The sequence below is a fragment of the Thamnophis elegans genome, chromosome 3 (genome assembly GCF_009769535.1).
Source record: "Thamnophis elegans isolate rThaEle1 chromosome 3, rThaEle1.pri, whole genome shotgun sequence".
NCBI classification, from domain to species: domain Eukaryota; kingdom Metazoa; phylum Chordata; class Lepidosauria; order Squamata; family Colubridae; genus Thamnophis; species Thamnophis elegans.
The window spans coordinates 128,396,054-128,410,547 of record NC_045543.1 but is presented as its reverse complement, the minus strand read 5'-3'; the positions used below and the strand labels follow the sequence as shown (position 1 = coordinate 128,410,547).

The 14,494-nt window shown below is 38.2% G+C and overlaps 1 protein-coding gene across 2 annotated transcripts in view; it reads left to right on the top strand.

Moving 5' to 3' along the window:
- The window catches only part of EGFLAM (EGF like, fibronectin type III and laminin G domains), a 130,377-nt gene that overhangs the window by 93,023 nt on the left and 22,860 nt on the right, over positions 1-14,494 (top strand). For both annotated transcript variants that reach the window (XM_032214274.1, XM_032214273.1), the window contains exons 13-14: positions 38-227; positions 14,188-14,313. In XM_032214274.1, the coding sequence (XP_032070165.1) occupies positions 38-227; positions 14,188-14,313 (316 nt within the window). The remainder of the gene's footprint in view (positions 1-37; positions 228-14,187; positions 14,314-14,494) is intronic.

The following is a 14,494-nucleotide window of genomic DNA, read 5'->3' as shown; positions in this document are numbered from 1 at the left end:
CATCAGTGTTTCCTCTCTGTCTACCTTCTGCTTCTAGGGTCAATATAGCAAAATTACTTTTCGGACTCCCTTCTATCTTGGCGGTGCTCCCACAGCTTATTGGCTTGTGAAGTCAGTAGGAATCAATCATGGCTTCCAAGGGTGTGTTCAGTCACTCACTATTAATGGAAAACCCATCGACATGAGGCCCTGGCCTCTGGGAAAAAGCCTTAGTGGGGCAGATGTTGGTAAGTTCAATGTATTTACCATTAACCCATTTATCTCACACATAAATCCCAACTTACCCCGTGTAATAATGATATTTCATTGACCTTGTTCTATGTTATAGGTTTGTTTTAATTTATTTAATGCATTTATTTGTTAGATTTATGTTCCACCATTCCTCCAGTAGTAATAAGATTAATTTATTTTGCTTTGAATTACTTAGATTGATTTAATTGTTAGTATTATTTTATTTGGACTTTTAATTATTTCCATTACTTTATGAATATTATAAAATTACGGTATAATTTTATATTGTAATTATTTTTCCATTACTTTATGAATATTATAATCACATTTTTGTAACATTGGTTGGTTACTGATTGTTTTAATTTAATTTCCTTATATTTACCATAGATAATTTAGTGATTATTTTGTAAACAACCATGAGTCTGTACTGATTCAGTGTTTTACAAGTAGAATGAATAAACATGTCAACTGATATAATATATTGAGCTTCTATAGTTATAGATGGACTAAACTGGATATCCCAGTACTTATTCAACACTTTAACTACTACGGTACAACTTTTTTTTCCCCTGTAAATGTGTTTTTATTTTCCATTTTTGATTTTCATACAGTCACATATATACTGTGCATAACCGGGGCCATATAACATTAAACAATAAACACAATCCTTCCTCTTGTCAACAATACCCCCCCCAAAAAACCCAATATACCTCTTCGACCCTCCATACACCCTTGCTTTCACCCCCTCCAACTTTCCATCTTCCCTCCATCATTCCCCTCTACCCTACTTCCCCTCCCCCTCTACCACTCCTCTCTCCCGGTACACTCCCTCCCTTCCTTCTCACCCTCCCTCCAACCATCTCTCCCACCCTCTCTACCCCTTTTTCTTCTATCCCGCTACTCCTCCCTTCGGTGTATTTCTACTATATGTCAATATATTCAGCTTGTCCTATTTTTACAGTGAAATTAAAGAGCAACAGTATACATGTGCAATCGCGTTACATTGAAATCTAACACATACTATATATCCCCCCTCCCCCCTAACACCCCACCTCCCTTCTCCCCCCCCCGACTTCCCAGAGCCCGTACACAGTATAGATTTTAACAAACACAGTCTAAAATATATTAAGACAAAAAAAAAAGAAGTTAATAACATCTCTACATTGAACTCAGTTTCTTCCTGTTGCACTAACTTTGAGCAGTTTAGATTATTCCTGATCTTAAGCATAGGCAATCTGGAATTTCTTAGTCCCATATTTGTTTTGTATATAGTCAATCCATTTTTTCCAGTCTCGTTTATATCTCTCATTTGAATGATCTTTAAGATATGCCGATATTTTAGCCATCTCGGCTAGATTTGTAACTTTCAATGTCCATTCTTGAGTTGTAGGCAAATCTTCCTTCTTCCAGTATTGCGCCACCAACAATCTTGCGGTACAACTTTCTTAAGTTATATCCCAACATAATAACAGTTAGGGTTGTTAGTGAATCTACTCTAAATATTACTGAATTTAGATCCAGCCCAGAGCAATGACCTTGCAGTAATGAGTTTTCTTAGAAATATAATTCTGGGTTTATTTGTTTAGTCCTAGTTTAATGACCATTCATTCAGCAACTGCTCAACATCAGGGCTGCAATGAATGAATGGTAGTTGTAGTTCTTGAAATTAAAGGTGATGCAGCTGTTCTGTTTTGTCCCCACTCCACCTCAGTCTGCGTGCAGCTCGACATGCAGCTAAACTCACCTATCCTCCAATAAACAGACCGTGTGTGCAGATCTGAATGCTTTATTGAAAGAACAATAAATGGTGAAACTGGGGAAAACAGGGATACATACAATGAGAACCAAATACAAGATAGACAGTATTTTTTTAAAAAAGTTTTTTTTTAATTTTTAGACGGACAAAGATGAACAATACATGAAACATAAAACCATCATCAATACATATACATATAGTGTGTCGTTTGGTTACAAACATTTGTGCATCACCGCTTTCAATTATATATAAAATCACAGACTGTCCATCAAGTATACATAGGTACATTATTTTCATTGTAGATCATATGTTCAGATTACAATTGTTATTCCTTCATTTTAAACAAATATTCTAAAAATTAGATTAATGTGTATATTAACATTCCATTACATTATTATTAATCTATTTAGTAATAATATGTCTTTATAGTATCACCTATCTCATTTGATTGTTCTTACCATATGAAAAAATTCTCCAACATTTTGTACTTGTGCATCACCATTTTCAATTGTATAAAGTCACGAATTATCCATCAAATATACATAAATACGTTGTTATCATTGTACATCATATATTCAACTACAATTGTTATTCCTTCATTTTAAACAAAATATTCTAGATATTCGATATATATATATATATATATATATATATATATATATATATATATATATATATTTGTGTTTTTTTTATTTGTGCTGATAAATAAATAGAGGGAGACTAGTATAGATCTATTTCAAGCTATTTAGCTCTCATCAGCTAGCCATACCCATACTGGGATTTGAACCTGGGCTATATTGCACACTAGGCATACTAGGCAAAGATCTTAGCCATCAGGCCACAGGCTCTTATCCGTTTATCAGCGAAGCCAGGGTGAAAGGTATCTATTAGATTTTTTACAACCCCTGGTAAGCCCCAATTATGGGAGGAAGCTAACTGCTTCCATCATCTGTCCTTCGGCTCGTCACAAGAGTCCATCACGACAGAAACCCAATATTTTTACTGTTGCCTTTGTTATATTTGTGTTTTTTTTTATTTGTGCTGATAAATAAATAAAGGGAGACTAGTATAGATCTATTTCAAGCTATTTAGCTCTCATCAGCTAGCCATACCCATACTGGGATTTGAACCTGGGCTATATTGCACACTAGGCATACTAGGCAAAGATCTTAGCCATTAGGCCACAGGCTCTTATCCGTTTATCAGCGAAGCCAGGGTGAAAGGTATCTATTAGATTTTTTACAACCCCTGGTAAGCCCCAATTATGGGAGGAAGCTAACTGCTTCCATCATCTGTCCTTCGGCTCGTCACAAGAGTCCATCACGACAGAAACCCAATATTTTTACTGTTGCCTTTGTTATATTTGTGTTTTTTTTTAATTTGTGCTGATAAATAAATAAAGGGAGACTAGTATAGATCTATTTCAAGCTATTTAGCTCTCATCAGCTAGCCATACCCATACTGGGATTTGAACCTGGGCTATATTGCACACTAGGCATACTAGGCAAAGATCTTAGCCATTAGGCCACAGGCTCTTATCCATTTATCAGCGAAGCCAGGGTGAAAGGTATCTATTAGATTTTTTACAACCCCTGGTAAGCCCCAATTATGGGAGGAAGCTAACTGCTTCCATCATCTGTCCTTCGGCTCGTCACAAGAGTCCATCACGACAGAAACCCAATATTTTTACTGTTGCCTTTGTTATATTTGTGTTTTTTTTATTTGTGCTGATAAATAAATAAAGGGAGACTAGTATAGATCTATTTCAAGCTATTTAGCTCTCATCAGCTAGCCATACCCATACTGGGATTTGAACCTGGGCTATATTGCACACTAGGCATACTAGGCAAAGATCTTAGCCATTAGGCCACAGGCTCTTATCCGTTTATCAGCGAAGCCAGGGTGAAAGGTATCTATTAGATTTTTTAATGGCTAAGTGTGCAATATAGCCCAGGTTCAAATCCCAGTATGGGTATGGCTAGCTGATGAGACCTAAATAGCTTGAAATAGATCTATACTAGTCTCCCTTTATTTATTTATCAGCACAAATAAAAAAAAAACACAAATATAACAAAGGCAACAGTAAAAATATTGGGTTTCTGTCGTGATGGACTCTTGTGACGAGCCGAAGGACAGATGATGGAAGCAGTTAGCTTCCTCCCATAATTGGGGCTTACCAGGGGTTGTAAAAAATCTAATAGATACCTTTCACCCTGGCTTCGCTGATAAACGGATAAGAGCCTGTGGCCTAATGGCTAAGATCTTTGCCTAGTATGCCTAGTGTGCAATATAGCCCAGGTTCAAATCCCAGTATGGGTATGGCTAGCTGATGAGAGCTAAATAGCTTGAAATAGATCTATACTAGTCTCCCTTTATTTATTTATCAGCACAAATAAAAAAAAACACAAATATAACAAAGGCAACAGTAAAAATATTGGGTTTCTGTCGTGATGGACTCTTGTGACGAGCCGAAGGACAGATGATGGAAGCAGTTAGCTTCCTCCCATAATTGGGGCTTACCAGGGGTTGTAAAAAATCTAATAGATACCTTTCACCCTGGCTTCGCTGATAAACGGATAAGAGCCTGTGGCCTAATGGCTAAGATCTTTGCCTAGTATGCCTAGTGTGCAATATAGCCCAGGTTCAAATCCCAGTATGGGTATGGCTAGCTGATGAGAGCTAAATAGCTTGAAATAGATCTATACTAGTCTCCCTTTATTTATTTATCAGCACAAATAAAAAAAACACAAATATAACAAAGGCAACAGTAAAAATATTGGGTTTCTGTCGTGATGGACTCTTGTGACGAGCCGAAGGACAGATGATGGAAGCAGTTAGCTTCCTCCCATAATTGGGGCTTACCAGGGGTTGTAAAAAATCTTTATATATATATATATATATATATATATATATATATATATATATATATATATATATATATATATATATATATATATATATATATATATATATACACACACCAATATTCCATTGAATCATTATAAATCTATTTAATAATAATATCTCTTTATAGTATCACCTATCTCATTCTATTATTACAATATGAAAAACTTCTCCAAGATTTTTCATTTCCATATTTTTTTTATCTAACCACTGGTAGAACAAATCCCATACCTTATAAAATTCTTCATCTTGTTATTCTCTAATTTTGAATGTCAATTTACTCATTTAAGCACATTCCATTATTTTTTGAATAACTTCCTCCTGCGTTGGTATTTTCTCATTTTTCCAATTTTTTGCAAATAACATTCTAGCTGCCGTTAAAACATTTACAATCAAATATTTCAGATCTTTATTATATGTTTCTGGTATGATTCCCAATAAAAAAATCTCTGGTTTAAGGTCTATGTATTTTTCTATCATTTTCTCCAACCAGGTGTGGATTTTAGTCCAGTACCTTTTAGCTTCTATGCAAGTCCACCTCATATGATGATAATATGAACCCGGTGTCTGATGACATTTCCAACACTTTTCCAACTTGTTCATGGACATTCTTGCTATCTTGTTTGGGGGTAGATGGCACCTGTAAAACATCTTATACAAATTTTCCTTGTATGCTGCTGACATTGTCATTTTATAATTTTATAATTTTGAGACAACAATTTCTGCCATTTCTCTAGTTCAATCCCATGTCCAAATTTTTTCCCCCAAGCTATCATAGATTCTTTAACTTGTTCTTCCTTTAACTTAACCTCTAGTTAAAGTGTCTATATAGTTTTTAAATTACTTTTTCATCAGTATCTGTCAAAATTTTGTCTAATTCAGTCATTTTATCATAGAAACCTTCCGGTTTACAATCTTTATCATATCTAGATTGTATTTGGACATATGAAAACTAATTCATTCCTATTCCTTCCTGTTTCAACTCTTGCATAGATTTAAGTTCACCCTCTGCATTCAATATTTCACCATATCTAACTGTTTGTTTCTTTTTGTATATTATTGGATATGAAAAAGCTTCAATAGTTGATAGCCAGACTGGGATTTTTAAATAATATTGCCTTTTGATCTTCTCCCAATTCAGTAATAAAGCCTCCCATAAATAGTGTCTTCCAAAATAACCCTGTGTTTTAGTTCCCTTATACCATAGAAAAACATGTCATCCCAACAGTAAGTCATGTCCTTCTACAGTCACTAATCTAGAATTCCTTAATGTTATCCACTCCTTAACCCACATCAAACTTGTTGCCAGTTAGGTAAGCCCAGTCCTCCTCTTATTCTAGCATCTTGTAACAATTTTCATTTTATTCTTGCTTTTTTCCCCTGCCAAATAAACTTCAGTACTATTTTATTTAATTCCTCAAAATAGTCTTTTCCTAATCTAATTGGAATTGTCTGGAACAGATATAAAATTCTGGATATGATGTTCATTTTAATTGTAGATATTCTTCTTATAGTTGTAAGTTTTCCCATTTCATCAAGTCATTCGCAATCTCCTGCTTAAGTTTGTGATAGTTATTCTCTTTAAGTGTGCCGCATCTTGCAGTTAAGTATATCCCTAAATATTTGACCTTGTTTGTGACTTGAATCTCCAAGTCTTCTGCCAATTCTTCCTTTTGTCTTGATGGTATATTCTTTGTCAAAATCTTCGTTTTATCTTTATTTATTTTGAAACCTGCTACTTTTCCATATTCCTCTATTCTCTCTATCAATTTGGGTACCGTTTCTAATGGGTCCTCAAGAATAAAAACCAAGTCATCTGCAAATGCTTGTAGTTTATATTCTTCTCACCTCTACTTTTTGTTTTAACATTAGAAGTCTTAAATAGAAAGATCAGAGAAGAAAAAGAAATAAAAGGAATGAAAATTTAAAAAGAAGATAGACAGTGTTGAGTTACTGCTGAACATAACATTAATAAATACAAGCAATTTAAATCTCACCAGAGATGCTCTGTGTGTAGGATGTGGGTTTGTCTTTGGATGACCATGTGCCACAGATTAAGATGGAGTCTTTTTTGTGCTTCTGCCATCTCCAAATGTTAAAGGAAATGTAGTCTGGCTTCCCAGCATGCAGTTGTTTTGAGAGTGTGGGCTGATGAGTAATGGGTGGGGTCAACTTCAAACAATATATTGGTATTTGTCCCTCTGACCAGTAGATGGGGTTAGAGAGCAACAATAGTATATCAAAGTTATATGCTGGGGCATGACACTTGCAGTCACATGATCAAAATCCAGGTACTTGTCAGCCTGCCCATGTTTAAGATTGCAGGGTGCTCTTCAAGTCTCCCAATCACCTACAGTATCTTTCTCCCATCCCTGCCCTTTTGGCCTCCCTGCCCTTCAATGGCCCTGCCATCTCACCTTCCACCAGTCCATTGCTCTGCAGGTGCATGGCCTTCACAAAGCATCCCCAGGCTAGACATGCCTCACAAGCAGTGAGAAGTAGAAGAAAGCACGGTCCACTCATTCAGCAACTATTTGAAGTTACAGGACTGAAGGAGAGGGACTTATGACAAATCTTCACAGTTGCAGCTGCTCTAGCATCCCCCATGACCACACAATGCTGGGACCACAAAGATTTCACCTAACAGTAGCAACTGGAGTTGCCAGAACTGCTGTCATAAGTTTATGTGATCACATGACATTGTGCCTTACAACTCCGTAACTTAGTAATGGAGTTCTTAGTCCCAATTACTGTTAGCTAGGACTGTCTGTAGCTATAAATATAAAAGCCAGCTACCACTCACTCATCACAAAATCTCCAGGATGGTAAAGCCTACAAACTTGAAATTTGGCACGTATGTTCCTCTTGGCTTCTAGGTGCTTGCTAAGAAAGGATTTTTCAAAATGACCACCAGTTCATCAGTATTCCTTATACAGTATTATATTAACATGCATCGATGCTAAAGAGTTAGACGTTCTACTCCCCCTCCCCCCTCACGAGACCAGGAATGGGCATGGCCAGCACGTGACTCATCCAGCCTGCAGGCTTTACATGTCAATTTATCAAGCCCAATCACATAGTTTCGTAGTGAACCATGGGTATCCAGCTAGTAAAGTCATATGCTGGCCAGGTTCCTTTGTTCACTCCTATCATGCCCTCTTCCATGGACTCATCATCACCATCATTTATTCATTGTTTATCCACTGTCGGATGAAGGCCTCTTCTGCTTGTTTCCAGCCTATATGGTCTTCAGCTTTCTTTTGCCAATTGGGCCTGCAATACTTTCTAATGTCGATTCGTCTTGTTTTAGGTCTCTTTTGGATGCTTTTTAACAAGTGGGATCAATTCTATGACTTGCCATCAATTCTCCTCAGTATGTGACCAGCCCATTTCCATTTCCATTCTTTTACTCTCTTGATGATATTGTATACTTTCTTTGTTCTTTAATCCATGTGCCTCTATCTTGCCTCGTGATGCTGAGCATGCATCAGTCCCTGGCTCTTTCTATAGATTGTGAGTTAGTGTCCATGTTTCACCAGCATATGTTAGAGCGGGTAGCACACACAGATCCTTCCGTGGACTATGTCTTGTAATTGCTCTCTGGAAACCTGGTAGGGAAGGAGCAAACCAGATTTCCATGAAGAGGGAGTGAAGAAAATTGTGAGGTCCTGTCAGATGACAATGCTTTAAATATGGGATCTAGATGAAGTTAAGCCTATTAAATCAGCTTCGACAGGCAGATGAATATGAGAACATCTGGGCCAGTGGTGGGTTTCAAAAAAATTTGGAACCTACTCTTTGGGTGTGGCCTCCTTTGTGGGAGTGGCTTGCTGGCCATGTGACCTGGTGGGAGTGGCTTGCCGGCCATGTGTTCTCTCTCTCTCTCTCTCTCTCTCTCTCTCTCTCTCTCTCTCTCCTTCCTTTTGTCTCTCTGTCCCTTTTTTCATTTTTTTCTTTCATCTCTCTCATTCTTTTTTTCTTTTTTCTTTTTTTATTTATTTATTTCTTCCTTTCTTTCTCTTTCTCTCTCTTTCTGTGTCAGTGTGTGTGTGAGTGTGTGTGTGGCAATGGTGGGTTTCAAAAAATTTTGGAACCTCTTCTGTAGGTGTGGCCTGCTTTCCGGGTCCACTGGTGGAACCTCTTCTAACCGGTTCGGTAGATTTGACGAACCGGTTCTACCAAATAGGTGCGAACTGGTAGGAACCCACCTCTGATCTGGGCCCTCAGAAAAGCTGGTCCAGAGCCACTGAATGTCCTACAAGTAACAAGCAACCTTGAATCACGGTTACTTGCAAATCTATTTGAACCATTGAATTCAGGTAGAAAATATAAATGACATCATAGCAACAATCTATAGGATTGTGCAGGTTCCTGTGTTATACCAATGGCAGAAGTAGCCACAAAGCCAGTTTTCAGGTTTAGTGTAACTTAGATAAGAGGTCACCCTTTTGTTCTTTTTATAACATAAATCAAAAGAGGGCAGTAACTGAGATCGACCACATTTGGAGTTGTTCAACTCTCCCCTGGATAAAAATGCCAGGTTATCTGTGGGATATTAAAAAACCTAATAAATTGGCCTAGAAAGCAGACACTGAAGAAAATAAGGTCTTGGGGAAGCCTACTGTGCAATTTCACGATAGAGTGAGAAGCTATAGAATACTACAGGACTTGAAACTTTAAAAAAAACATTCTCTCTGAATTGCACTGCTTGTTGGCTGCCTTTACCACATAGCTTATCAAAACCCACCATATTAAAATCCTAGAACTATCTTCATGTAAAATGAAACATTTAAAATAGAAGATGTTGGTTTGTTTGTGGCAAATTTGTTGAATTGAGTGTTAAGAATCAAACTCTAACCAGATTAATAACAAAGACAACCAAAATTTTGGAAATTTGACATTTTCAACTGTGGTTTTTCTCCACAGATATGAAAATACCTCCCACTTCATAGGAAATAGCAATAGCACTTTAGACATATACCTCTTTATAGTGCTTTACAGCCCCCTCTAAGCAATTTACAGAGTCAGCCTATTGCCCCCAACAGTTTGGGTCCTCATTTTAGCCACCTCAGAAGGATGGAAGGTTGAGTCAAAATCTCGAACCTGGTGAGATTTGAACTGCCAGATTGCAGGCAGCCAGCAATCAGCAGAAATAGCCTGCAGTACTGCACTCTAACCATTGCACCACCGTGGCTGTTTAGGGTTGCATAGGTTATTTTTCAAATTCACTTTTTAGTTCCTTTTTCCCAACTGTTTTTGTATGTAGGATTTCATTTATGCTTTATGTTGCCTTATTTTGAAGATAAGAAGGATTATGCTGATTGAATGAACAGATGGGAGCAGAAGTGATCAGTCGATAGCATCCACCTCGGAATGTCTTTGATTGGATGAATGGATTTTTATTCCTGAAGCTTGAGAATTCCATTTGATGTTGCCTTTTCAACGTATGATCAAGGCTATATTTCATTTTATAGGATTTGTTGCTTGTGGCATTTATATCAAGTCGGCTCATCAGTCTTTTGTGGTATGGCTTCTTGCACATCATAAGTAAAAAAAAAGGAAAGATATTTTATCTGCAATGCTATAGTGTACAGTGGTGGGTTCCAGATCCCGTCGCAACTGGTGCACTGGGAGCTGGGCATCCTGGTTGGGCACGCTCATGTGCATGCATGCACACGCTACTGCCCTGTGACACCCAGCTGCTCGGCGGTGGTCACGCAAGCACTGCACGTGTGCACAATTGGCCGGTCGCATTAAAAACGGCTATAGGACGCTGGTGGGCCAAACGAGCCACTATACCGGTACGGTGGCCACTGCTCCCGGCTACCACCTGTACGTCTGTACCAGGGCATACCACCCGAACCCACCACTGATACTGTACATGCTTACGTGAAGTAGGACATACTGAATTTACTTGTAGTTCTAAATAAGCAAGTATACGGTTATTTTGGTGGCGCATGATATGGATGTAAGACTTATCTGTACCACAATGCCAGTAGTTCCTGCTGCTTTCTATGGGATCCGTAAATTATAGGCTATGCATAGGAAATTCCCCTAGTCTCTGTTGAATCCATAGTTTGATTTCCTCATTTGGATTCAGGGTTACACTAGGTAATTCTTCTTCATGTTCCTTGACTCATCTGTTTGACAGATTTCCCCCCTCCCCCCTATTTCGTAGATACCCATTTTTGCACCTTATCTTGTACTTATTTGCTTTTTTTAAAAAAAAAATTCCATTTGATATACTTGACCACTAAATCATTCCAACACGTCTAGTGTTTTAAGACATCCTGCCTCTAGATATTTGGAAATCACTCTCTTCTCATATGAATCACCTGAGAAATCTATCATTCAATCTCTTGATGGCCTTCATTTTATTAAAAGTAGCTCTCACCCATTGTTTAAGGATAAGGGGAAAGATGGTGCTGCTGGTTACTTCTTTTTGTTGGGGGCATGCATTTTTAAAAAACCCAGGTATTAGGGAGAAATAATAATTTTACTCTATGCTAAATGTAATAGGGATAAAATTAATGTATTCTGTAATACCGACAAGATAAATTAATAATACTGTAAATGTGTATGTGTCGTCAAGTTAGCATTGATTTCTGGCATTTACCTGGTCTAAACCCTGTAGTTTCTTTGGTAACATTTTTGGAAGTGGTTTGCCATTGCCTCCATTCAAGGGCTAAGAGAGAGTGAGTGGCCAAAGGTCAACCTGTTAGCTTTGTTCCTGTGGCAAGAACTCATAATCTCTCAACCCAACTGGCTCTCAAAATTGTCAGACCAATGTGTTGAATGCAGAGTATTCCAGAGGACTGCTTTGCAAAGTCTGCTAATATAAGTGAAGCGGTGCATTAAAGTAGCTTCTAAAACAAGCATCTAACCCTAGTTTATTATTTGTGTACTTATACTAGCAACACTTTAACAGGAACAGCACGGTAAAGTATTTGGTATGTGCACTCCCAGCGAGTCCAAGCAATTTTCAATGCAGATCCTTAAGCCTTTCAAAGGAGGGTGAATGTTTTGCAGGGCATTGGAAATCTTATAATTCAGCAGTGGATGGATTTTCAGCAATGTGTGATTTTTTCCGAAATCAATTTATTCAAGTTCTTCCTCCAAGTATTGTAAAAGATTAGGCTTGTTATGCTAGACATCATCTCTTAGGTGTAGACATTAAGCCACATTATCCTATATTACACTAACTCTTGAACATCTAAAGTGGTGGCATTTAAATGCTCTTCAGAACTACCTGGGAGAGAGACAAATCGGCCAGCTTTGACAATCGCTGATATCTCAGCCACTTTCCCTTTAGATAACAAGTTAATGACGATGCTGATTACAGAAGCTGTTCTATGCATTGACATAATTTACTCAATTTGTAAAGCTGACCACCTGTAGGCAACTCTCCGTGACCACTAGCAGGAAAGCAACCACAGAAATAGAAATAATCACAAACGAAAATGACACAAAAGAACGCATATAAATACCTACATTGCAGGAATCAAAACATACTTCACATAGATTGATACATGCTGATGCTAATGCACCCTGGTCTATTGCTAGAGGGAAAGGCCAGATCTTCAGGGTTTTCTAAAGGCCATCAGAATCAGTGTTATGCAGGAAGGGCATTGCAGGTAGTTGCATTGTTTAGTATAGCAGGGGCCATGAGGATTGCAGGAACATCTATCTCCAAAGTTTCTGCTTGCCCCAGATTGAGCATGTTTTGGGTTCCCAGAATGAAGTAATGTCATCTAATGAGTCTGAGGGAACATTTTCTTCTCTCTTATAACACTTTCATTATGGAATAACCCATTTCAGAGAGATGGATGAATGCAGCGATGGGATTCCAAAATATTTTCCTACTGGTTCTATGAGAGAGAGCTTTGCTTGCATGCGCAACACTCAAAGCCTGCCCTCAGTGTCAGCGCTGGTGAGCTGAGCTGTTGTTTAGCTCAGCTGAGGCACGGCAATCCACTCTACCGTGTGAATCGGCTGAGCTAAAAAACAAGGGAATATAGCATAGGAAACAGCAGGGGCAAGAAGGTGAGGCCAACCTGAGGTGGTATTTGCTGGTTCTCTGAACTAACCAAAATGTTCGCTACCAGTTCACCAGAACCTGTCCGAACTGCCTAAATACCATCTCTGGATGGACATGACAGAGTTAGCCTTTGTGAAGACCATGAAAACCTGGCTTTCCCATCGTCCCCGGGCACTGGAACCAGAATGTTAATAGAGCATGAGCATGGGCAATATGTTGGTACAGATATTTTTATAGGGAACTTGACACATTTTTTTTTCCATTTATTTGGATAATTACATTTTTTAAAAAACATCTTAGTTCACCATCCAGAATATTATAAGATGGATGGCCTCATGAATTTGATCAATCAGTAATCAAATCCATGCTCATCCTATCTGATCTTTTGGAATGCACAGGGACAATTAGAGATAGGAGGTTGGAGCTTTGTAGAGTACAACAACCCCTTGAAGTGCACCGATAACGATACTATACTTGGGCAACATGGATCCTCTACCATGCAGATGGAATATTTAACAAGTTGCATTGTAGCTAATAGGTTGAGAGCCTGCTGTTTAGCACCTCTTAGTATAGGTCCTATCAAACATAGAAAAAAAAAATAAGACAATTGAAGGAGCATTGGGTTTCACTTATTTTTACCATCGATTCGCTGTGCACATGATTGCTTCGAGTGTGTGCACTTTCCACGCATGTGCTTTCCTCGTGCATGCACCTTCCATCCAGCCTCAAAAACGTGGCTCAATATGATGGCATAGCGCCTGGGCGGCCCCACCCTGGGCAGGCCCACCCGCGATCTTCACTACTGGTTCACCCAAACCAGTCTGAACCGACTGAATACCACCTCTGAACTGAAGTTATATGGCACTTAATCTAGAGATTGGAGTAGGCTGTCCAAAAGAAGAAGAAAGAAGCTAATGAAGAGTATGACGTCTGGCAAGCGGTCATTTATAGAAAAATGTTGCAATTATTGCTTCATTGCTATCATTTTGTAGCAAATCAAACTTCTTGTAGCCTGGAATTCAGTCTCTTAATTGGCTTATGTGTTACCTAGAAGTGACACATTTCTTTGTCTGTTCTCATGTTTGTATAGGAAACAAGGAATTATAATGGAAAACGAAGCTTCATTGAACTCTTGGGTTGACTTGAATGACAATTGACTTGAATGACACTTGTCCATTCAGTCAACCATGAAGTGGCACCTATGAAATCTAACTTATTTGAATGATAAGTCACTGTTTTATATTTTTCCCTGCTTTAGGTGAATGTAGCAGTGGGATATGTGATGAAGCTTCTTGCATTAATGGTGGTACCTGCACAACCATCAAAGCAGATCGATACATCTGCCTTTGCCCACTTGGATTTAAAGGGCGCCACTGTGAAGAAGGTGAGCAAATGTCTATGTCAACTAGAAATAGAGTTGTACACAAGAATTTCTGCAGGGCACCTGATTCAGGAAAACACCCATTTTAATTCATATTTACATGTATGCTTATATAATTACTTACTATTGCATATCAATGATCCTGTGGCTTCCACAAATAATATCTTATTGCTGAATTGGATAC